At 34.8% G+C, this 24,231-nt stretch overlaps 6 protein-coding genes across 10 annotated transcripts; 1 reads left to right on the top strand and 5 right to left on the bottom strand.

Annotated features, from left to right (window-relative positions):
• The first annotated feature begins 2,356 nt into the window (after window positions 1-2,356).
• On the top strand, window positions 2,357-6,053 carry LOC17898143 (cytochrome P450 72C1). The gene is made up of 5 exons (XM_006307174.2): window positions 2,357-2,996; window positions 3,533-3,750; window positions 4,589-4,833; window positions 4,933-5,320; window positions 5,417-6,053. The coding sequence occupies exons 1-5, from the start codon at window positions 2,711-2,713 to the stop codon at window positions 5,840-5,842; spliced, it is 1,563 nt and encodes a 520-aa protein (XP_006307236.2). The 5' UTR covers window positions 2,357-2,710; the 3' UTR covers window positions 5,843-6,053.
• A 467-nt stretch (window positions 6,054-6,520) lies between these two features.
• On the bottom strand, window positions 6,521-9,051 carry LOC17896965 (solanesyl diphosphate synthase 2, chloroplastic). The gene is made up of 6 exons (XM_006307543.2): window positions 8,461-9,051; window positions 7,896-8,020; window positions 7,688-7,815; window positions 7,481-7,584; window positions 7,271-7,398; window positions 6,521-7,191 (listed from the first exon to the last, which is right to left on the bottom strand). Exons 1-6 carry the CDS (start codon window positions 8,699-8,701, stop codon window positions 6,643-6,645), a joined length of 1,275 nt encoding a protein of 424 aa, XP_006307605.1. The 5' UTR covers window positions 8,702-9,051; the 3' UTR covers window positions 6,521-6,642.
• A 295-nt stretch (window positions 9,052-9,346) lies between these two features.
• Window positions 9,347-13,095, bottom strand: LOC17898936 (SH2 domain-containing protein A). 5 transcript variants are annotated; one of them, XR_002832421.1, is made up of 12 exons: window positions 12,677-13,094; window positions 12,219-12,410; window positions 11,923-12,132; window positions 11,682-11,834; window positions 11,427-11,594; window positions 11,047-11,319; window positions 10,680-10,951; window positions 10,431-10,593; window positions 10,000-10,337; window positions 9,849-9,926; window positions 9,651-9,757; window positions 9,347-9,535 (listed from the first exon to the last, which is right to left on the bottom strand). XR_002832421.1 is itself a non-coding variant. In XM_023776965.1 (12 exons), the coding sequence occupies exons 2-12, from the start codon at window positions 12,833-12,835 to the stop codon at window positions 9,739-9,741; spliced, it is 2,025 nt and encodes a 674-aa protein (XP_023632733.1). In that variant the 5' UTR covers window positions 12,836-12,884; window positions 12,976-13,094; the 3' UTR covers window positions 9,360-9,738. The 5 variants fall into 5 exon arrangements, 4 of the variants coding, with proteins under 4 accessions (XP_023632733.1, XP_023632734.1, XP_023632732.1 ...); XM_023776965.1 differs by having other exon boundaries at window positions 9,360-9,757; window positions 12,677-12,884; window positions 12,976-13,094; XM_023776966.1 differs by having other exon boundaries at window positions 9,360-9,757; window positions 9,849-9,920; window positions 12,677-13,095.
• Window positions 13,096-13,780: 685 nt separating this feature from the next.
• LOC17900794 lies at window positions 13,781-15,678 on the bottom strand. Its single transcript, XM_006307242.2, has 3 exons — window positions 15,364-15,678; window positions 14,594-15,177; window positions 13,781-14,494 (listed from the first exon to the last, which is right to left on the bottom strand). The coding sequence occupies exons 1-3, from the start codon at window positions 15,638-15,640 to the stop codon at window positions 13,844-13,846; spliced, it is 1,512 nt and encodes a 503-aa protein (XP_006307304.1). The 5' UTR covers window positions 15,641-15,678; the 3' UTR covers window positions 13,781-13,843.
• Window positions 15,679-16,805: 1,127 nt separating this feature from the next.
• Window positions 16,806-19,481, bottom strand: LOC17899555 (protein SRG1). Its single transcript, XM_006305367.2, has 4 exons — window positions 19,202-19,481; window positions 17,734-17,981; window positions 17,320-17,650; window positions 16,806-17,230 (listed from the first exon to the last, which is right to left on the bottom strand). Exons 1-4 carry the CDS (start codon window positions 19,454-19,456, stop codon window positions 16,988-16,990), a joined length of 1,077 nt encoding a protein of 358 aa, XP_006305429.2. The 5' UTR covers window positions 19,457-19,481; the 3' UTR covers window positions 16,806-16,987.
• A 1,904-nt stretch (window positions 19,482-21,385) lies between these two features.
• LOC17897570 (protein SRG1) lies at window positions 21,386-23,214 on the bottom strand. Its single transcript, XM_006305765.2, has 4 exons — window positions 22,915-23,214; window positions 22,445-22,692; window positions 22,023-22,350; window positions 21,386-21,843 (listed from the first exon to the last, which is right to left on the bottom strand). Exons 1-4 carry the CDS (start codon window positions 23,167-23,169, stop codon window positions 21,601-21,603), a joined length of 1,074 nt encoding a protein of 357 aa, XP_006305827.1. The 5' UTR covers window positions 23,170-23,214; the 3' UTR covers window positions 21,386-21,600.
• Window positions 23,215-24,231: the final 1,017 nt, after the last annotated feature.

The following is a 24,231-nucleotide window of genomic DNA, read 5'->3' as shown; positions in this document are numbered from 1 at the left end:
ATGTTTTACTATCTAAAATTAAATTCGTTTTCTTTGGGGCAAAAACAAAAGTCAATAATTTGTAGGTTCACACAGTAAGTATATATGAAGTCAAGAGTTTTTAGGAACACTTAATTTTCTCTAACCAAACTAGTAGTTGTTATTGCAACAAATAGAGGAAACGTAATAAAGAAGAATAAATTATATTCTTTCTTCTTATTTTGCTGAACAAGTACAACAAAATCCCATTTTCTCTGTTACTACAAATCACATAAATTTGGGATATATGTTAGAGAGACTATTATATAACAACACACAAAGAAACAAACACCCCCACACACCTTTTTTAGATGTTTATAACAAATAGAAAAAGTCGGTTGTGACTGATTATGACCCCGACATTTAAATAAAAGAAATAATTATAGTTGGTTTTTTATTTCTCAAAAATCTTACGTAGGCTTGGACGTCATAATAATTTCATAATTCGACGCAAAAGCTACCATTGTTGTTACCTTATTGATATTAATAACTAAAAGTGTGTATTTCACACACATTTTAATATAATCTCACATAATATATTATATTGTATATATTTCGTACGTCACTTGATCTCGCACACCTTGCTTGAATAATCCAACTTACTTTTGTTAACCCATGAATAGACTTTTTTACTTTCTATCTATATATATATAGTATATAGTATGAAATAACTTTTGAGGTGTAGCAAAAAAATATGAGAATTTTTGAAAAATACCTTTTTTGGTGTACCTTTTTTAAAAATACCCCCTTTATCTATCCATTTTCAAAAATACCTTTTTTTAAATATAAAAAATTATAAAGTTTTATATGGTTTATAAGGTAATTCTATATAATAACTACTACTGGGAGATTCGATACAAATATTTTAAAATGTTTTAAATAGTTTTAAATCGTTTTTATAAGTTTTATAAGGTTTTTAAAAGGTTTTTAAAAGGGTTTATACGGTTTTTATAAGGTTTTTATAAGGTTTTTATAATTTATTTTTACGCTATTTATGAAAGTTATATAATGTTTTATACACATATAAAGGTAATTGTGTATATATTTATAAGCTTACACACATATATTTGGATAAATTTCAACATTTTTAGTGGGTTTTTTGATAAAGTTTGAAAAAGGGGTATTTTTAAAAAGAGGTATATGAAAAGGGGTATTTTTGAAATTCTCCCAAAAAATATTAAGACTTGTTTTGAATGATAAATAATTAGTAATAATGTTTTAGTTTGGAGACAAGTTTTTTTTTTTAGGCTTTTGTTTGTCTCAAAGCCTTCCTAGCCTATAGATCATTTCTTGAACAAACCTAATTAATTAATTAATTAACTTAGCTAATCAAATAAAGCATACGTTATAAATATTAGTAGTATAATTAACCAACGACGCCCGTAGCCGTTAGACCTATTTTGTCCTAGGTGGAATTTTAAGTAGTAAATGATAATGACCCTAGTCTACGCGTAATTGCATTATATATTTTTTTAATTACCAAAATAATTAATTGATATGGTTGGACGAAGAAACGTTATCTCTTATTGTATATATATATATATCATGAATATAGTTATATATATATATATATATCACATGCGTTTCGTAAGAGAGTTGACATTGCTATTCATCGTCTCCAAAGAACAACGCCACCTGGTTCCCATATTTATTGTCTCCAAATTTTTATTTATTTTCTTACATATTACCAAACTCATGTTTTTTGTTTTTACTACTCCCTCCCTCCAATTTCTTCTGTTTTATAAGTTTTTTTTTTGTTTAATATCAAACTTGTTACTCTACTTTTGTTCAGCTCAACCTAGCATATAAATATTATGATTACAAAACATTTAAACTTTTGAATAAAAACTTGCAAAACCTCGCTCGAGTTAAATAAAACTAACATCTAATAAAATGGGAATATAGACACTATTTCTTTTTATTAGTTTTCACTTTCATAGATTTTAAGGTTAAACATAAAGGTAATCAAATTAAAGTGAACATGTTTTTAGGTTTAATTTCGAATTATATACAGCTTAAATTGTCAATTAACTGAAGGGAAAGAAAAAAAAACATAAAGTAATGGAATAAAGAAGAAATAGGGGAGAATTACGTGGGAATTTTCCTTTCTCAAATTACGATATCTACGACGACGTTATATATATGTATATATGGGGACGCAAACTAAACAAAACAAAACAAAACTATAATGTGATTATGGAAGCATCGTCAAAGAATATTATTTTAGTTATAAGAAGAAAAATATAAATAGATATATACTACTACAAAATACACTCTCATGCAATAAAGCCACATGGATGTAGCGTAAGGGAAGGAAGACAAAATTAAATTTTTGGAAAAATACACCAAAGAACTTGTTGTTATAAATTCATTTGCCAGTTGCAGATACAGCGATTTATTACATTACATTATATATCTCCTTCTCCTCTCTCTCTATATATTCTTTAGCCTCTCTATATCTATTATAAACCAAGTTTTTCTTATATATAATATACCACCATTTTTTTTTAATCCTAGAGAGTAGTAATACATATACCCTATTCACGCATATATATATAGAGAGACTATATACAGCTGCCTCCAACATATATAGTCAACTGATGAAATTATAAGCATCATCATTATACTTTTGTCTCCTTTCTTTCTTTCTTTCTTTCTTTCTTTCCTCCTCTCTTCATAGATCGTAAAAAGAATGATGATGGAGATAATCACGGCAAAGAGAGTGTTGATGATCGGGGTTTCGATCTTGATACTGAATTGGGTATGGAGAGCTGTGAATTGGGTGTGGCTAAGGCCAAAGAGGCTGGAGAAGTATCTCAAGAAACAAGGATTCTCTGGGAATTCTTATAGGATTCTGACGGGAGACATGAGAGAGAGCAACCAGATGGATCAAGTTGCTCACTCTCTTCCTCTTCCTCTCCACGCTGATTTTCTTCCCCGCGTCATGCCTTTTCTCCATCACACTGTTCTCAAACATGGTATGTCGTCTATCATCTCCACTTCCACATCAAAAATATCAAAGATAATTTGTAGGTCTTTTCTATCATTTTCACATACAAGAAAATGCAAATCCTACATATATATATGTGAACCAAATACACTTGAATCTTGTGTTATTAGAATTCACAAAACAAATTATTAAATATAGAAATTTTGTTAGGAGTTTGGTCATCTTCTTCTTCTTCTTACTTGTTCTTGAATTTTTATCATTCTCAAGAAAATTCAGAGTATATACATGGTTGTGTGTATATATATAATAAATACACACACATTTTGCATAATTTAGATCTAAATCTGATATCTTTTTTTTTTTTCTGGTTGTAGTCGTCGCATAAAATAGAATAAAAGCACTCTTAGCGAATCACATCAAAAATATATAAATAATTATGTCTAGTATGTAGCATTCTTGTATGTGTGTTGTGTTTTTCGTTTCATATGTAAATTAAGTAAGGTTATTAAAAAGAACAAATGGTGTGATAATTAAATTAATCAATATTATTTGGTTATATAATAGGGAAGAAGTGTTTCACATGGTACGGACCGTACCCGAACGTGATAGTAATGGATCCAGAGGCACTGCGAGAGATAATGTCAAGGCATGAACTCTTTCCAAAACCAAAGATTGGATCACATAATCATGTTTTCCTCAGTGGTCTTCTCAACCACGAAGGTCCTCAATGGTCCAAACACCGAAGCATTCTTAATCCTGCTTTTCGTATCGATAATTTGAAGGTATGTGTTTCTCTCTTATTCCGTGACTTAATATATGAAATACTCATTATAATTCAACCAGTATACATACATACACTGTTCATTTAATTTTAACCCTCATCAGTCATCATCGTTTGTTTTTTCTTTTTATGATTAGTTTTGTTTATAACTCTGACATATAATGTGAACTTTGTGGACATCATTTTCGTCTCATTCTTTAGATTTTGGTCAGTTTCATTCTCTTTTACTTTTTTCGAAAAAGAAAGTCAGATAAGTAACGTCTTTTCGTTTGTTTGGTAGCTGAGGTCTTTAAACAATTCCGAAAATAATATTTCAATAATTTAAAATTAATATAAATTTTTGTTTTCTTAGATAAACATTTTAAATAACGTAAATAAAAATAAATCTCTCAGAAAGAGAAACAAATATTAGGGAAATAACAAAAATTAAACGCTTCGCGAAAAGTAAAAGAAATATAAAAATAAAAATAAATGAAAAGGATATTTGAAGAAAAAAGAAGAAACAGAGAAAAAGTCCACACAAGGGGACTAGAATCCACGCCACGCCACCTATCAAAAGTCTAAAAGCGAGATACAGAAAAAGCCAAAAAGACACATTACAAAAACAAAAGTGTAATCAAATCCAGAATTTCTAAATATATCTACTTTTTTTGTTTTCGACAAAACAACTTCTGAATTTATCATTATCAGTGAAGAAACGTCACGTATATTATGCAGAGCATTCAGTATCTTTAACATTATGAGCAAATCATTAGTAATAAAGCATTTATGTGTGTGAAAGTATTGGTTTTAATATTTTTGAAATGGGAATAAAATCTGATATTTATGAAAATGAACAGAGCATATTACCAGCATTTAACACGAGTTGCAAAGAAATGTTAGAAGAATGGGAGAGGTTAGCGTCGCCAAAAGGAACCGTGGAACTTGATTCATGGACTCACTGTCATGACTTAACCAGAAGCATGCTTGCTCGTGCTTCTTTTGGTGATTCCTACAAAGATGGAATTAAGATCTTCGAAATCCAACAAGAACAGATCGATCTTGGTCTCCAAGCTATTCGAGCTGTCTACATTCCTGGATCAAAGTAATATTTTTTTTTTTAACAAGTAATATTTAAAAGTGGAAAGCTAATCTTTGCTGATTGGATTCTCATGTTTTTTTTGGATATGTCGTCATTTTGCAGATTTTTGCCAACAAAGTTCAACAGGAGGTTGAGAGAAACCGAAAGGGACATGAGGGCTATGTTTAAAGTTATGATTGAGACAAAAGAGGAGGAGATTAAAAGAGGAAGAGGTGCCGACAAGAACAGCGACTTGTTGTTCTCAATGTTGGCTTCCAATACAAAAGTGATCAAAGAACAAGGACCAGATTCAGGGCTGAGTCTTGATGATCTCATAGATGACTGTAAGGCTTTCTATCTAGCTGGTCAAAATGTGACCTCTTCATTGTTTGTTTGGACACTTGTTGCTTTAAGCCAACATCAAGACTGGCAAAACAAAGCAAGAGACGAGATCTCTCAGGCCTTCGGTGATAAAGAACCAGATTTCGAAGGGTTAAGCCACCTTAAAGTCGTAAGTAGACATTTTCAAAACCGATGATTAATACCACATTGCAACAAGTTAAAGGGTTGTTTACTTAACAACTTGTTTGACTTTTTTTATCATTAGGTAACAATGATCCTCCATGAAGTGCTAAGACTCTATTCACCAGCTTACTTCACATGCCGGGTAACTAAACAAGAAGTGAAGCTAGAAAAATTCTCTTTACCCGAAGGAGTTGTAGTCACAATACCAATGCTCTTACTGCACCATGATCCTGATCTTTGGGGAGATGATGTGAAAGAGTTTAAGCCCGAGAGGTTTGTCAATGGCGTGGCGGGCGCAACCAAAGGAAGACTTTCCTTCTTGCCGTTTAGCACAGGCCCTCGAACTTGTATCGGTCAAAACTTTTCAATGTTGCAAGCTAAGCTCTTCTTGGCAATGGTTCTTCAAAGGTTCAGTGTAGAGCTCTCTCCATCGTATACTCATGCTCCTTTCCCAGCTGCAACTACATTCCCACAACATGGAGCTCATCTGATCATCCGTAAAGTTTAGGAGGTAGAAGAAGAATGACAAAAGTAAAGGGTGCCTTGCCTTTTTTTTTTTTTTTTGGTTCATCGTCAAACCAGAACCTTCAAGGTGTAGTATACTATTACTACGTAGTGGTAAATGCATTTTGAATCCGGTCAAGAAAATCTTATTTGGGTGTTTTTGTATATATGAAACAAAATCAAAAATCTAGAAATTTCAAAATATTTCTTTGATATTTGTAATTTTCCTCAAATTGCTCTTTGCAATATTGTTTTGTTTTTGTTTTTGGGTTTAAACTTGCAAGTGCTCACTCAGTAGCACATAAACATAAATTCCAGTGCCTGCTTAAACTAGTGGCCCTTACAGAGAGAAAAAAGCGACGAGTCTTGTTTTGAGTAGACAAGTAATACACTTATCGAAACAGCTCAAGTAATGTTTGTTCGTTTCTGCATAATGTAGCAGCAAAAGGCAAAACCTATTTAATAATATAGGCTTTCGTTTTACTTCCTAACTAAAAAGAAAAATCTTGTCATAAGTTCCATGTGAAAAGAAAATGTCACGTGAAAAATATAATTAGATTAGTTTATCATATATTTGTTGAAAAGTCGACAAAATAATTAACTAACATGTTTTGAGCTAATTTTTAGTCTTACATAAGAGGCAAATAATCAAAGAGATATAAAGAGAATCAAAGAAGCATGATTATCTAAAATAAGCATGAATAATGTTATTATTACTTTACGACATACAGTAAAAAAAATTATGTGTTTTGAAGTTTGAACAAATAAAGTGTTACAATTTCCTGTGTAAAAGGCCTTTTGAAACTAATCAATCCTTTCAAGATTAAATATCACCATATCCTCAAGTGCCGATCTGAAACCACTCCTAGGAAGACAATTCAGATTCTTTAACGCAAGTTCAGCTTTCTCCTTAGCCAATTCTTGAGCCTTCTTGATCCCACCGCGATTTCTAACTATTTCAATCGCTTCCTCAAGTGATCCTGGCTCACAGAACTCAGACTCGATGATCTCTCTTAGCCTTGGCTCATTCTCTAGCGCAAAGATCACTGGCGCGGTTATGTTACCTTTGGCTAAGTCATTTGCTGCAGGCTTCCCTAGCTGCTCTGTGGACTGAGTGAAGTCCAAAATGTCATCAACTACTTGGAAAGATAAACCAAGATTCTTCCCAAATTGATACATTTGCTCTGCAACCTCGCTTTCGACTTTACTAAAGATCGCAGCTCCTTTTGTGCTTGCAGCTACTAATGAAGCTGTCTTGTAGTAACTCTTTAGCAAGTAGTCATCGAGCTCAACGTCACAATCAAATAAACTGGATGCTTGCTTTATCTCACCGCTAGCGAAATCTTTGATAACCTGAAAAGCATAAATCAAGATTCAGACCAAAATCTTTGTATAGTATTATAGTTTTTTCTAATCTCAAAAATGAATTTACCTGACTTATGAGCTTAATGACTTCTAGATTTTCAAGATTCGCCAAGTACCATGATGCTTGAGCAAACATGAAATCTCCAGCTAATACAGCTACTCTTGTTCCAAAAAGCTCGTGAACAGTTTCTTTTCCTAACAAACACACACTGAAAACTTAAAAAACTTTGCAGAGAAATGTACATAATGAGCAAAAGAATATAAATTGTCTATCAACCTCTTCGCATATCACTTTCATCTAACACATCATCGTGTATCAAACTTGCGGTGTGAATCATCTCAATGATCTCACCTAAACGCCGATGTTCGACTGTAAGTTCCCTGCAGCAAGATCAGCTAGAAACCATCAATTTTAGTGCTAGAGACTTATACGCAATTTAGAGGTCAAAGATGTAGTAATAGTAATGGCAGTAATATAGATTACTTTAAGCCAGCTAGTTCCGCGGTGGCTCGTGATACAAGGAATACCAAACCTGGTCTCATCCTCTTGCCACCAGCACTGAAGATTTGCTCAGCTGCAGATATTAAAACCGGATTTTCTGCACCAACAATCTACAAAAGAAGAGAGTTTACATTAGAAGCATAACTCTCTTTCAAGAGACCCATAAAAGAAATGTTGCCAAGGTACTAACCGATAAGAGATTGTCGTTCAACCTCTGCAAATCATCAGCAACTACCTCAAACAGATTTTCCAAAGATATAGGCTTTTGTGATTCTGGTTTCAGATTGAGCACCACTGTTTTATCTTGACCAATGCCTACACAACCATCATAATTCTCATTAAGCATTAAAACTCCAGTGTCAAAAATATTCAAAACCTGACGAAAACTCTTAAAAGAGTTAGCTTTTGACTTCTTTAAAAATTGTCTTGTTTTGAGTATTTCAGCTTATAAGGTTTGCTTCAACCAAAGCTAAATATTTCTACTTCCATAGCAAAGTTTAGAAGAGAAACAAAAAACAGAAGCTCAAAACTTTAATGCATGAGACTCTCTCTGTCTAAGACCAATGGCTAATAATTGACATAGAATGCACCAGAAAAAAAAAGTGAAGACCAATCATTCAATTACTTAACTAACCAAACCTCTCAAAATCAAAGAATCTCAATCAATTTAATGATTATCATCACTACCAAAATAAGACAGTTTTAAGGAAAAAAATCTGAAAAAAAAAAACAAATTAAGAAGAAAAGAGCGTTACCATTGACCAGATAATTCTCCTTTGGTTTAGCAGGAACAGCTCTGCAAGTCCCCAAATCTCGCCGGAGTAACATCAAATTTCCACCATAGCTTCTGCCACCAATCCGACAAACATTCTTCGAACAGTTCCTAAACAAGAGTTGACGACTGGTTGGAGAAGAGGTAGTACAAGAACACCCACATGGCATCAGATCAAGAACACTCGTACCCAAGTCTATATTCCGACATGACATCATCATCATTTCTCTGACAAAATCCACTATAACTTTTAGGCAATCCCAAAAACACTATGGTCGGAAACTGAGAGTACAAAGTTACGTTTTTTTTTTCTTTTTTGGCTGACAAGAGAGATTGGATGTGTGTATGGAAAATTCTGGGGGAAAAAAAGAGAAATGAAAAAAAATACAAGAAAGAAATTACAAGCGAAACGAGTTTTCTTATGTATTTTTTTGTTGATTTTCTTTGGGTGGACGAGACAAAACTACATAAGAAGTCTGTCTCTCTTAAAAACTCGACCTTTGGAGGACGCGAGAGAGAGAGTGAGAGAGAGAGAGACTTCAGATTTGTGCGTTTCTGTTCTGTCCGTTTTTTTATTTTAATTCAATGCAAATAGAGATTATAGAATTAGAGATAGAGAGGGAAAACAAAGAGTTCTCTTCTTCTTTATCAAACCAGAAGCTGAGATGTCACCACGTGTTTATCAGCTATTGGTCGGTCATCCAACTCGAATCAAATATTTCGAGATTAGAGAATATCCAATTTTTTTTATTTCTGATTTCAAGACAAATTATAATATCATTATTTCTAGATCTCACCATTTTTAATCAATTTCTTACCGACAATAATTAGGTTTTAGGGACTACTTTTTGAAAAAACAAATCATCAAATTACGCGAAATCATAATCAATCTGTACTTATACTAGTAACTAGTAATAGTGTTTGGTGCATAAACGAACCACACAAAATATTACAAAAAACAAAATTAAGCCGAAGAAGCAAATATCGTAACTCCTTTCTTTTATTCTTGGCGTCATCTCCTAACTCCATTTGTTGTGTTTTTTTTTCCTTGTCGTAAACTGAATCAATAGCACATATAAAAAAAGAAATAATCTTTGGTTTTCAACTAATTTAAATCACTGAGCTTTACATAAGTTAGTATCAGTATTCAGTAACAGGATTTAGCAAAATAACCTATTATTCTACATATTGCTAGCAAAGGTATAACCCTCAATAATATATCCGATGCTTGTCTGTCTATCTTGTTGAGTGTGTTTGATATTCAACTGCCTCTTACGATCCTGAAAAATGTAACAACCCATATGAAAACCAATGTGATTTCTCTTTGCTTCAACAATAATAACTATAATCTTTCTCTTCTCTCTTTCTCACCTTCCAAGCCGAGATAGCTCAGGTTCCGCTAAAAGCATATCTTGCAACGGTTTTGCATCTGTATACCTTTCACTAGAACTAACAACCACATGTTACAAGACAGAGAGCGGGAGAGAGAGAGACATAGAGAGATAGAGAGAGATTTACTTACTCGCAGATGTGATCAATTGCGAGTAATTTATGATGTATAAGTAAATCATGACCGACATAAGTCACAACTAAGGAACCCGCATCAGGATGTGGCCAGCTTCTTGAAGCAGGGAACCTGAGAATGAAAGTGCCTGGTTCTTGATTCTGAAGTGAACGCTCTGCCTCTTCTTTAGTCACAAACCCTTCTATCCATTTAGGCGAAACAGAGCGCCACATTCCATTGATCAATCCCCTGGATATAGCCGAAGCAACAGGGAACAACCAACACCACATTTTCTCAAAATTCTCTTGAGTTATGTACTCATAGCATCCACATATTCTCCTTAGAAGCTCAAAATCCTGATCACAATTTCATGTCAGAATCACAAAGACCAGATCAAGGCTTTCATCTTGGTGATAGTTCAAGCAACATGTGAAGAGAAAGAGCAAGACCTGGTGAGTGAGAGATCTACTGCTGCATTTAGCTATTCTCATGAAATGTTCTTCAATCTCAATTACCACATTATCCCAATGAACATGTTGATAGTTCCGAGAGATCAGAATCCATGCATTTGTTCCTTCTGCTATCAGTTTTCTTGCCATTCTGATTTGATAGCTGAAAATTTTGGAAAATTAGCGATCTATTTACCCTCGTAATCTACATACATATAAGGCAGGTGTGAGTTTTATTAATTTCTTTACCCGTGGTGGGAGCATCCAGAATATAGAGAAACTTGATCTGCAAATTGCGAGACTTCTTCATCTGATGAATTGTTTGTGATTTCCTTCAGAAGAAGAGATCTCTCTATTAAGTTAGCAAGGCAGTATCTGAAAATCATCGAGTCTGGGATTGTATATCTCCTGAAACCAGTCGATTGTTTTATTTCGGTGTTTTCGGAATCAGTTGAAGAGTTATCTTCTTCTACGTGGTTCTGAGGTTTCCATTGAATACTGGTACCATTTCCATTCCCAAACTAACTCGAGAGAAACAACAATGCAAGAATAACTGTAAGTGGGTTATGGGTATGAAGCAAAACAAAACTTAACTCAGAGAAATTGGATTATGTACCTCACTCTGAGAAACCTTTTCTTCACCTAATCTGATCCGTTTCATAGAGGAGCTACGTCGAATATCTGATATTCCATTACTTGAAGCACGTTCTTTTTCTCCTCTATCTAATAAATAATTAATGTGGTTCGACCTTTTAGGGGTAATCGAATCACGGTTCCTCGAAATGCAACGGATTTGGTTGGTAACAGTTTCGAGGAAAGGATAATAAGCCTTCACTTCTGGTATTTCGAATTTGATGCAGAACAACCTCTTATCGCTCATGGGAGATAGCTACAAAACAAAATCAAAACAAGAATCCTTCAATGACTTTCAGCAGAAACACAGAATTCTAAAGAGAATATTAAATTCCGTTCCAATCGCCTAGAAATTATAATTACCACCTGAGATATTTTGAGCTTGAAAGAAGCACATCCGTTCAATAAGTTGCACGGCTTATCTTCAGCTGTGAATTCAACTCCTTCATAGCGTACCAAAAGAGGAGCCTCAGAATCAGTCCTCTTTTCAACAGGCGTCCCACTATCAGCATACAGTAGAGAAGCCACAACCTGAAACATCACACGGACAATTCGCTATCAAAATACTTCCCGAGCTTAACAAGACTACAAGAGCCAAAATTTAGAGAGAGAATGAACCTTCACATCCTTGTGGACAGGCTGTCCAATAGCATTGGCTAGGACAACATCCAAGGAACAAAATGTTCCGCCAACAATAGTCCAAACACCATCTTCATCTGATTCAATCTCTGATGTAGATGGCTTATCAACAGATAACCATAACGGTGGGTCCTGGCAAAGAAATGAACAGAAATAAAGAAACACAGGACAAAAGTCATTTGTTGAAAAGGAAGAGACGGCAAGGACAAGAAACTACTACCTTTGTGTAGTGATAATTTGCAGGGACATTAGAAGGCAAGACTTCTGCACAGTGGATGAAACCCTGAACACTATAACCATCTCCTCCAACACTAAATAAGGATATCTTTCGTGCCCAATCTAAATTTGTGCCATTGGTCATCAAGGAAGTCAAGACTTGCTCTCCTACAAACTCTCCACATATATGAAGGCGCATGTAGTTTCTAGAAACCTAGGAAACTAGAGAAATCAGTAAATCCCAACAAAAGAGATATTGTTTGAGTTAAGAAGAGTATTCCGAGATCATATCAGAATTACCTCACAGCCCACATGAACCCATTTCTGAAGTGGAAACTCAGCTGTTGTAGAAACATTAGGAACTTCAGTCCAAGACGAAATGTTTACAGGATCAGGAGCTTCCTTATGAAGGAGAGTCAGTGGCAAAAGCATCATCTTCTTGTTTTCATCTAGAACAAGGAAAGGTGCACTAACACTCATGTCTGAGTGAACCTGAGAAGAAAACCACATTAATCAGAAGCTGTTGTATCAGGGAACCCTTAATCAGCAAACTATGAAAAAATCACAACGATCAACATCGGTATATAAAACAACAATAGCCAAATAATGGGAAGTCAAAATTTCAAAGAAGCAACTCAAAGTTGAAACCTTTTCCCCCAATTCCAACAAGTAAGATGTGAAATGGATTATAACACAAACCCAACATAGGAACATTTCTGAGAAACAAGAGAGCAAAAAAAAGCTGATCGAGAACTGACCTGTCTGATGATTGTAGAAGGGTATGTGGTGGAATCTAAGAGATAAACCCAGAAACAAAGAGAGAAAGACTCAAAATCATGGCTTTGGACTTCAACATCGACATTGAAATCCTCCAAGAGAGAGTATTTCTTGGTGTCAATTGCACAATCACCCGCCATTATAACCCCTCGCAAAAAGAGAAAAGATTTCGACTTTGCAGGCGAAACCCTTAAAACCCAGGAGGAAATGAAAACACACACAGAAGAAGAAGGAGGAAAAAATGAAAAACTTTTACTTTCTTATGCTTTTTTCTCGTTACCTAAACAAACTCAATCGAGAGCTTTAAAGGAAACTGAAAAGAAACTCTGAGGAATTTTTCGTCAGGACTTTTGACGGCTGTTAATTAACGGTTGGTACCGTCGTCTTCCGGTGGTGCTTTCAGTCTATAGGGGAGATCAGCAAAAATAATCTACTGCGTGGCGACCACAGTTCTTAACTAAGCACGAGCCAATCAAAATATATTTAGATTCTTAAGATTTATTGACTGGCCTTGACTACAATTTATTTTTTAACTTTTTTTTTCATTTTCGTTGGATTATATCTGCAGTTACACAATCTGTAACTCGTTTTGATTTTCTTCTCTAAAGTTTTTTGGCTTTATTTTTGGTTTAATTAATCAAAACGATCTATCTACAGAAGAAGCTCAAATCTGTAAATATTAAAGAAGAAGCTCAAATCTGAATCAGCGTCTTCTTTAATTATTTGGATATAATCTAGTTCGATTTAATTAAGAAAACTTTGATAAAAAAAAAAAAAAATAACATTTTTTAATTTGATTTAGATTTGAGCTTCTTCTTTTTCCATATTTTTTGGGTTTATTTTTAATTTAGTTAAGCAACTTCTTCTTAAATTCTTTGGATAATATTATCTAGTTCGTTTTAATTTAAAAATCAATATAATATTTTTGGAGGTCTACTTTTTAATATCTTTCAGTTCATATTTAAAAATTTATTAAAAAATTATATCAAATTGTTTGGTTAAATTTGATTTAATTGGTTTTTAGATTTAAATTACCAACCGAGTCGGTTCCCAAATTACCTCAGCTTTCAGTCTGTTTTCTGGTGTTTCTAAATGGTTTGGTCTTCAATTAGCAATCGCCAATTTATAAGCGATATATTACATCAGTTTTAAATAGCAGTATTTGGTATAACAATGTTGAAATCAGTTACAGTCCATTCAGCAATGTGATTGGGGCTCAAATATATCTCTGTTCCCAAATCTATTGACGACCAATGTCTCTCCACAGGTTTCGTCCCTGGATCCTGGTAGAAGTAGAGTGATTGAGAAAGTTTTCCGACATCGAGTTCCCAAGTTCTTGGATCACCAATCCAACCTTGTCCTTTCTTTGTCGGATACCCGAACTGTTCCCACACCGGATGAGGCAAGATCTGCAGAATCTCCTGCGGTTGTGGATTACTGTACGGATCACAAACATCGTACGGCGTTTCCGCTAAACGCGCGTTTCCCGGAACGCAGTAGTAGTGATACGCTTCGTAAGGGAACTTCTCCCTGTCAGTCCTGTGGACTCTAGTCCCGTTCGGAAACGCGTGGTACGGCGGACAAGCGCCTAAACGGTTGCGGTTACAAACGGCGGTCGACTCCGGGTTGATTATCATCTCGCTGTACCTCGTGACGTCGGTGGTGACGTCACCGTCGCAGTCTCTGCCGTCGTTTTTCCAGCAGCTTCCCATGTCCATTAGGTAGAACTGGCTCCCTGAACCACCACCTTTTAGAATCTCCAGCTTGAATCTAACTTTGAAATCCGGCGATTTTAATCTCTAGATATTATGAAAACAGAGTAGTTCCGTGTCGCTGAAAATGGTTAGTTTCTGCGTTTTGCGTTTCATAAACAGAGTAAAATAGGATTGGATACTTACCATCTTCATCATCCCTCTAGTGTCGTAGTGATAACCACCAGAAAAACCTCGAGAAGCATCAGCTCGTAGATAAAGCATCAACCATGGATACTTGGACGAAGTCTTTAACAAATGATGAAAAGCCCAACTCTCGTTCCCCCCAATCTTCTTCTCCCATTTCACTTTATAATACGAATTGTTACCAACAGGATCTTTTTGGTCGCTGTCCAAGTCCCAAGTCCCATAAAAACTCCCACTCATATGGCCTTGTTCATCCACAAACCTTGTCTGCTCATGATGCATCGATGGCATGTTCATACATCCTTTTCCGAAACATGGAAACCTCCCGGTCGGAGGGAATGGTTTTGCCTTTTTCCCGTTTTCCGGACAAATCGCGGCTAAGGTATCCATATTACCGCTCTTTAGCATTATCATCCAAAACTGCCATGGGTTTGGCTTGTCCATCACTTGACATTTGTTTCCTAAGTATATCTCCTTCTGTGCAGCGTAAATATCTGCGTTGTCTCCAGCGCTCATTCCTCCGTAAGTTCCATTTCCTACCCCGAGTTTGTTGTCCTTTTCGTCAACTTTGCGGATTATCTTCACTAAAAAATGTCCCAAGAACACAAGAAAACAGTTTCAAAATTTTTAACGTCTCCATAAGTTTATGCAAAACTGTAAAAATGTTTTCAAAGGTTGAAGCTAATTTGTTTTTTCTCATGTTAGCACAAACGCAGAAATTGACAATTTAGGCCTAAAACCCGCAAGTAAAGACAAGGTTATGATTTTACCAGGCAAGCTAGAGTTATCGAGATCGAAGCAATCTGCCATTCGAGGGCTTCCCATGTTTGTAGCTTCTTCACCGACCTCGTTGCATTGGTTCCAAGCTTCTATAGCCACCCTTAAGTTGTCGTTTCTCATCCCGGGATCTCCCAAAGCTGATACGTAATCGATATTTGTTGTTTCTGTAAAGTCTGACCGAACAAATGAATATGAAAGACAAGAAAGTAGAATCATAAATCTCTTAATGAGTCTGCATGACTCATATACATTTTTCCCCATACCCATTGCAGAGCTCAAAATATGAAAACGTCCTTTATTATATATGTGGCTTTCTATGGTATTGTAAATATAAGCAAACCCACATGCCTTTAAACAAAGAAAAAGAAAAGAAAAAGAGAAATGGAGAAAAAGAAAAAAAAAATTTAACCTTTAACCAAAAAAGGAAAAAAAAAAAAAAAAAACACACACACATGCGTTACGTGGGAGCTGTATTGATCGAAAACAAAAGAAAAAAAATCAACGAACATTTTTTTATCTTTTTAGAAGTTGTGGAAACTGGAAACTCTGTATTTTCTGTCCACCAACTAAAAATAACGTTTAACCCTACTTTTTAAAAGTATTTGTCTGTTTTATCCATTTTTTAGGGAAATTACAAGTTTAAGAAAATTCTACATCCGATACTGTAAAGTGTAAACGCTCTTGTTGTTATCCACAACCACAAGATAGAGCAAGAGATTGGTAATACGTTAAGTGCAATGTATGTCTTACGTCAAGGTTTCTTAACTTATCTAAAGAATCATGTGAGCTAGTCATTTCTCACAGCGCACGCTAACAACACAAAACTTACTATATTTAGTTCTCAAAAAGAAAGAAAGAAAAAGTTAGATTTTGCGATAAACCGTCGACTTCTACTTAAGTGTTGGATATGGGCATTGCCCCTTCCAAATTAGAAGGCCTATAAAACAAGATGTGTCAATTAATGAAGCCTTTCACCCAAAACAGGCCCAGCACTTTCGCAGGGGTAAAATCGTCATTCGCCAAGGAGACACAAAGAGCTTCTAGGTTTCTGTGCCACTATAAATACATTAAACCACTGTTTGGAACAGGGGTCGGTCCAGAGGTTATTATCCACCAGACTGAGAATCGTGCCGCGCCCGAACTCGCCCTAACCCGAGATTCCCGCCGCGACTCTCTTTCTCGTGATTTTGCACTTCTGTTTCGTATTAGGTTCTCAGCTCGGCAGATAGTCTATAGCTGCCGCAGCGAGACTTCTTTCTTTGTAACTTCGGATTTTCCGCAAAAGCTAATAAAGAAAATTGTTTCGTATCGTCCCAAAAATCTCGTATCATTATTGTATCTGCTCCCCCCTTGCACAAACATTAAGATAAACAGAGTGTCTGTGAATCATGTGATCACTATTTTTAGATAAATATTTGAGCAACACGGAACGTTAAATAACGAAAACGTTCAAGCTTATTGTCTTATTGTAACAATACGTAGAAGAATTCTCCACTGGAGATTTTGGTCTTTAACAGAAATGCAGCAAATAGAAAAACAATGAAAATATATAATAGAGAAATTTTTGAAAAACAGAGGAGAAACAGAGTAGTGAGCCACAAGGCATTGCTTTCTTTAGATTCTTAAAGCATCCAGATAAGCTTTTCCGTCGAGCGTACGAGAGAACAAGCCATCATTATATTCTTTCATGGTCAGTCTTTTGAATTTTGCAACCTTTTGCCTTTCAACGAGACTTTTTGCAGGACCAAATTCTTTATACATCCCCACATTGTGAAATGTTGCGATAGAGAGCCTCTCTTTCTCTGAATTCACAACTCCACGATGCTCTATGCTTCGGTATGTCCCATTCGTTATGATCTGCATTAAACCAACAAAAAAAAACCCATCATCAGAATTCAGAACCATTTACAATGACATATTACCGTATGCATTTAATCTAAGTTTACCTCTAAGACGTCTCCAATATTGACAATGAAAGCATTTGGCTGAGGTTTAACAGGAACCCATTTCCCATCTTTCTTGATTTGGAGACCTTCAACTTCATTGATCTGCATCAGTACGGTGAGTCCGACCGAATCAGAATGCGGAGTTAGACCGATAACCTGATCAGGTTGTGGACAAGGCGGGTAGTAATTCATCCTCATGCATTGGATCGAGTCAACATCATTAAACAACTTTTCCATTTCCTCAGGTTTGATCTCTAGGGCTCTCGCCATTTTCCCTATTAAGATCTTTGCTACGTTCTGCACTTCAGCAGAATACTTCTCCAATGTGTCTCTGGAGAAACATAAAACCAATGCTTATACAGTACAGAATAATTTTTGGAGTTAGTATAAATAATCGCTGAGTTAGAACAAAACCTAAAGGGGAGAGGTAGCTTGGGGAACAAGTGAGGTTTGCGTAATTCAACAGGCTGCACTGTATGGTAGAACAAGTCTGCCCAGTCGAGTTTCTGATCTTCTGAAACCACAAAAGCTTGTCCGAAACCTTCCATCTCATTTGGTTGCTGCCAGAACTTCTTCTTTTCTTCCATGGGAAGGTTGAAGAAATCTTGAATACCCGACTTAGTTTGGTCCAAGAAACTCGGATCTATTCCATGGTTTACCAACTGAACATAACACCATGCATAAAGGACATAACCAAAATGATCAAGTTTGAAACGGAAAGGGCTGTGCTCCATAATTTTGGGTTTGGCAGAATAAGATAAAAAGAACATGGTTTCTTTGTAAAAAACGATTTTATCTGGATAATTTCTCCGAACCAAAAAATGGATAGGGAGTTGTTAAATAATAATAATAATAATAATAATAATAATAATAATAATAATAATAATAATAATAATAATAATAATAATAACCAATTCTTCTGGAACAATCTCTCGTCAAGAAACAATAAAAGTAAGTGGGGCATACTGATCTAACAATTTGAGTTTATTTGGATGTGTTCCTAATTTCAGAAAAATATTCCTAAAAATAAAGGGTTTCAAATATTTTATAATAATTTATGCACAATTAACACTGTTAAATTTTTTTAATTTTAATTTAATTTTCGTGGTATAAAATAAAAAATGGAACTTATATATTTGAACATGAAAACTGTTGAAAATTAATAGTTCTATCAAGTATAGCATGTTTTGATAGTTTCTTCAACCTGATCTAGATAGAGCTTGTCATAAGTTTCATCGACTCGAGGGGAGCGTACGTCACAACAACTTTTGTTTGGAAACATGAGCCGTTACTGCTCTTCTCACTTTTTTTTAATTGTTTGTTTCTGTTAATCATATCCATATATCCTTTGTAAGTTGAACTTTTAAACCTATGAAAATTGTGGCCGTGGTGATAAGTAAAGGATCGGTCGTCAATCAATGGCTCGGTTTTTTTTCCCTTTCGAAAGTTTTGGTTCAGATTCTTATTGCTGGGGGGGGGGTCTTCTAGATGTATAGGAAGATGAAGTTGAGTAAAATTAATTGAGGGAGATGACTAATTAAGATAAGAGAGAAATAAATTGTGGTGGTGTGGTTGTGAAATGGGAATACTAGTTTCTGAACTATATTGAGGTGTTATTTTTTACATGTGAGCTGTTAATTATAATCCACCTCCGCCCACTCATTTTCAATTACAAATAATTTCAACTTAATTTTTGATATAGCTTCTTGCTATGATAAAGTTCGTGCTTTTCAATAAGAAGAGGATTTAAATATTTGATGACTAATCAAATAACCCCGGAATTCAAAATCATAGGATTCTTAACTTTTTTAGAAAATCACCTATAGAATGATTAAGTAGTGAGGGAGTTCAAGTTGGAGTGTACGTAGGAGAGCTTAATTACCTGAAAGAATCCCCACTCTTTGCAAGCAAAGTCGAGTTTCTCAACCTCAGAGTCCATGGTGGTCGGACAACATAAACGCTTCATGTCGATGATTGGGATCTCGATATTCAGACCAGAGTCATTAGCTACTTCAGTTTTGTCTTCATCAGACCGGACATACCTGGAAGGAACGGTCGTGATCGTCTTCTCCTTAACCATCTCTTGAACGGAAGGAACTATAATAGAGCTCCACTGCGCTGCTCCTTTTGCTTCCATGGAGGCTTTTTTTTTTTTTTCTTGTACGAATCGTGTGATATATATTGCTACTCATGTTAAGACATTGTCCTTTTTATAGATGGTTTGAGAAGCGTATGTGTACTATACAGTAGATGTAAACGATTGATTAGGTTGACACAAATCCAATAATTAACGTTGAAAAAATGAATTACGTGACTGACTTGGTTTAAATTAGGCAAATTATCTATCACATGTTTTTTTTTTTATTCATGTTTTGTTAGGGCGCCATCTCATAAATTGGTTTCAGTAACGACATAAATTAAAACATATGCATGAGACAATACAGTATATGACCCAACAAATATTTAACTTTGTCGATAGAGACATATTGGATTATGGATTTTGTAAGATTTTGAGTTGTATTTTTAAATCGATTCACCAAATGATCGGATATCATCATTTAAAGTCTCCGCAAATCTACTACGTACTTATCCATCAAATCTTCTAACAATTACTAATTAATTAGCGAGATATGTTACTAGTCGCACTTGATAGGTCTATGTACCAAATGAAGACTATATATGTAGCTAGCTAGGTTAACTATTACGAATGTTCTCATCTTCTCAACAACTATATATAGTGGACTTTTATAATTTTTACTATGACGATGAATGATTATATTACGAAAATTATATTGACCCAATGAAAAAGTTTAAATTAATGTAAACATCAATAAAACTCACGTCATTCAATGACTTTCCACTTTCTACCGAGAAACCTATATATACTCACCTTAGAAAGCAATTAGGCAATCCAGATCACCACCTTCTCCTATATATATATAAGAAAATGTAATAAGACACCTATATATTAATTTATGTCAAGATCTCAACGATGCTAATAAACAGACAAGTGTCTAATATATGATATCAGTTAGTCTTATTGTACGTAGCAATACGTAGAAGAATTCTTGACTAGAGAACTTTTGTCTTTAACAGATGTGAAACAATTAGAGATACGGAAGGCAAAGACTATAGCGATTGTCTATTGTAGAAACTAATTACGACGATCGAATAGATCTATGAAAAGGTTTATTGGGCCACAAGTCATTGCTTCCTTTAGATTCTCAAAGCATCCAGATAAGCTTTTCCATCGAGGGTGCGAGAAAACAAGCCATCCATGTACTCTTTCATTGTCAGCCTTTTGAATTTTGTTTGCCTTTCAACGAGGCTTTTCGCAGGGCCAACCTCTTTATACATTCCCGGATTGTGAAAGGTCGCAATAGAGAGCCTCTCCTTCTCTGCATTCACAACTCGTCGATGCTCTATGCTTCGGTATGTCCCATTCGTTATGATCTACATTAGACCAAATAAAAACCTTAAAACTATTTTTACAGTGTTATATTACCATACGAACTTGATATAAGTTTACTGCTAAGACATCTCCAGTATTGACAATGAAAGCATGTGGGAGAGGTTTCACAAGAACCCATTCCTCATCTTTCTTGATTTGGATACTACGAATGTTGGGATATTAGTCTTTTTTTTTGGTTGATCTGAGAGGTAGGTAGGTAGATTATTTATACGGCAAATTATTGATTAGTTTGAACACTAGGGGGACTTGGGAATAAAAAATACTATATACCACGTGATAATCTGGAGAAAAAGACACATGACCCAAAAGTTGGTCGTAAAAGAAAAGACATCTTGATATAACAATACGATAGTGTCTAATACAAATCAATTTTATATTCACACCTTTATTTATGATATTATGAACAGTAAGTATCTACTATTATAGGGAAAAAAAAAAACAGCAGCGCGGATGAGAATAACAAAGAAAATAAACAAACTGCATGTGGACTGTGGAGTGGACGAAAGTGAAGCTTGGATAAGATGTAAACTTATATTACTGTTTGTTAGGTTTAAATGCGGATAATGACGCACAAGCTTATGTCTCATACTCTCATGATATCAAACACATAATTAAGTACTAAACACTAGCTGGTGAGTTTGTTTTTAACAGATATGAACCCATAAGATTGAAGGAAGAAACTTGCTCAACATAAAACCAAAAAAGAAAGACAAGGGAAAACATTAGAACAGGGTACTATGGTAGGTGTACACACGACAGTAACTAGTTTTAGAAGACAGAGTTTCTTGGCTAACAAGATATCTGGTTCCTTAGATTCTCATAGCATCAAGATAAGATTTTCCTTTGAGTTCACGGGAGAACAAGCCACTCATGTAGTCTGTAGTTTTCAGGCTTCGAAACTTTGCTGCCTCTTGCCTTTGCACAAGGGACCTTGCCGGACCAATTTCTTTTTCCATTCCTGTGTTATGAAATGTTGCAATGGACAGCCTCTCTTTCTCCGAGTTCACCATTCCCCGATGCTCGATGCTTCGGTACGCCCCGTTAGTTATGATCTGCATTAATTACCAACAACACCCATTCATATTTACAATTTCAAACATGGAACAAAATTTAAAGCGATTTGGTCTAACTCTGTCACGGTTTGTCGAGAATGATAGACTTCAAACTCAAATCAGTAAACAAAGAGTGGGTTAGTTCATCAAAAAAGCTCTCTCCATATAATATGGCGTACCTCTAAAATGTCTCCAACATTGACAACGAAAGCATTTGGTAGAGGTTTGACAAAAACCCACTTGCCATTTTTCTTGATTTGGAGACCGTCAACTTCATTAACCTGCAAAAGTATGGTGAGTCCAACAGCATCGGAATGCGGAGTCAGACCGGTAACCTGATTTGGTTGTGGACACGGTGGATAGTAATTCATCCTCATACTCTGCGTCATATCATCACCAAATAACTCTTCAATCTCCTCTGCTTTGATCTGCAGGGCTTCCGCCATTTTCCCTATTAAGATCTTAGCTATATCCTTCACTTGAGTGGAATACATCTCTAGCGTATCTCTGAAAAAACATTAATCCAAACATGTAATCAGAGATAACTTTTGGAGTTACTGGGGAATAAATGTTGATTAACACATTTTGATGCATGCAGAACCTAAAAGGAAGAGGTAGCTTGGGGAACAAGTGAGGCTTGCGGTATTGAGCAGGTTGCGTTACAAGGAAGAACATATCTGCCCAGTCGAGTTTCTGATCTTCTGAAACCACAAAAGCTTGTCCAAACCCTTCCATCACCTTTGGTTGCTGCCAAAACTTTTTTTTTTCTTCCAAGGGAAGGTTGAAGAAATCCTGAATCTCTGACTTTATTTTGTCCAAGAAACTTGAATCTATTCCATGGTTTACAAGCTGCAGATGACCAAAATGATAAATTTGAATCAGAAAGTGTTATGTTAGGCTCCATTTTAGGTTTAACATGCATGGTGATAAAAAAAAAAGAACAGGGGTTTGTTTTGCAGGAAAGGATATATTCATCAAACGAAACGAAGTTATATTAGATATGATCATACTTGCATGAACATCGATTATATCGTAAAATAATATTATATAGTGTAAAGTTTGAGATTTTGCCTGGAAAAATCCCCACTCTTTGCATGCGAAGTCGAGTTTCTCAACCTCAGAGTCCACGGCGGTCAAAGAGCACAACCGCTCCATGTCGATGATTGGGATCTTGTTTGAGAGACCAGAATCATCGACGGCTTCAGTTTTGTCTTCATCATACCGGACATACCTGGGAGGAACGGTCGTGATCGTCTTCTCATCCACCATCTCTTGAACAGAAGGAACTATAATAGAGCTCCACGAGGTTTCAACTTTGGCTTCCATGGCGGTTTTCTTCTTCTTGAGAGACGGAAAAAATACGATGTAGAATTATAGCTAAAAGCCTGATTTATGGAAACTACTTTTGTTTTCTTTTGAGCATATATGTGTACGTATAACAGTATAATCCTATATATAATGCTTGAACTGGTACTCAATTTAGTCATCATGTATGTATATTCAATATTTGTATTTATTTTTGGTAAAAAGTAAAACATGCATATTGACTAATTAATTGTTATTTACTAATTACTATATATAAAAGACTGATAAGTGTACATTTACTAATTGGATATACATGCAGTATATAATCAGCTAATTTTAGTTCAACTTATCAAAGTATACATAAAGATAAAATCAATGAAAGTTTAAGTTAGTTTCAAAATTCACTCAAGTATTAACATTAATAATTGGATATACATGCAGTATATAAATCAGCTAATTTTTTTTTTTGTCATTATAGAAATCAGCTAATTTAAGTTCAACTTATCAAAGTATACATAAAGATAAAATCAATGAAATTTTAAGTTAGTTTCAAATTTCACTCAAGTATTAACATTAATGAAATAATATGATATTAGAAATATTGTGGCTTATCTGAAAGTAATAATTAGTAACCAAATTAACATTATTGTTCATATAACAATAATTTTAAGAAAAAAAAAATAATTCTGATTTTTTAGTAAGTAAATCTTAAAGAAGTGTTAAATCATGTAACTAAAAAAAAAGGATGGGATGAATTTTTACTAAGAAATTAATTAAAAACATACCAAAATGATAGAAAAGAAAAAATATATACAAAAATCACTTCAGAAAATTGATTCAGTCTATATAGTTTGTTAGAAATAATAATTTACAAATGCATAAATCCACATATACATGCATTGTTTTTAGTGCTGATAAAGCTAAGGCAAACCACACTTGATTTATGGAAACTACTTTTGGTTTTATTTGCGCAAATGCGTTAAGTACGATGAATGATCACACCCTCACCCATAAAAAAAATAATTCGAAGGAAGTAATAAGCGGTTCACGCCCCCCAAAGATATATAAATCTTTTAGAATTAT

The sequence above is a fragment of the Capsella rubella genome, unplaced genomic scaffold (assembly GCF_000375325.1).
Source record: "Capsella rubella cultivar Monte Gargano unplaced genomic scaffold, Caprub1_0 scaffold_1, whole genome shotgun sequence".
Taxonomy (NCBI): Eukaryota; Viridiplantae; Streptophyta; class Magnoliopsida; order Brassicales; family Brassicaceae; genus Capsella; species Capsella rubella.
Note: the sequence above shows the minus strand (reverse complement) of the source record. Positions and strands in the feature narration are given on the sequence as shown.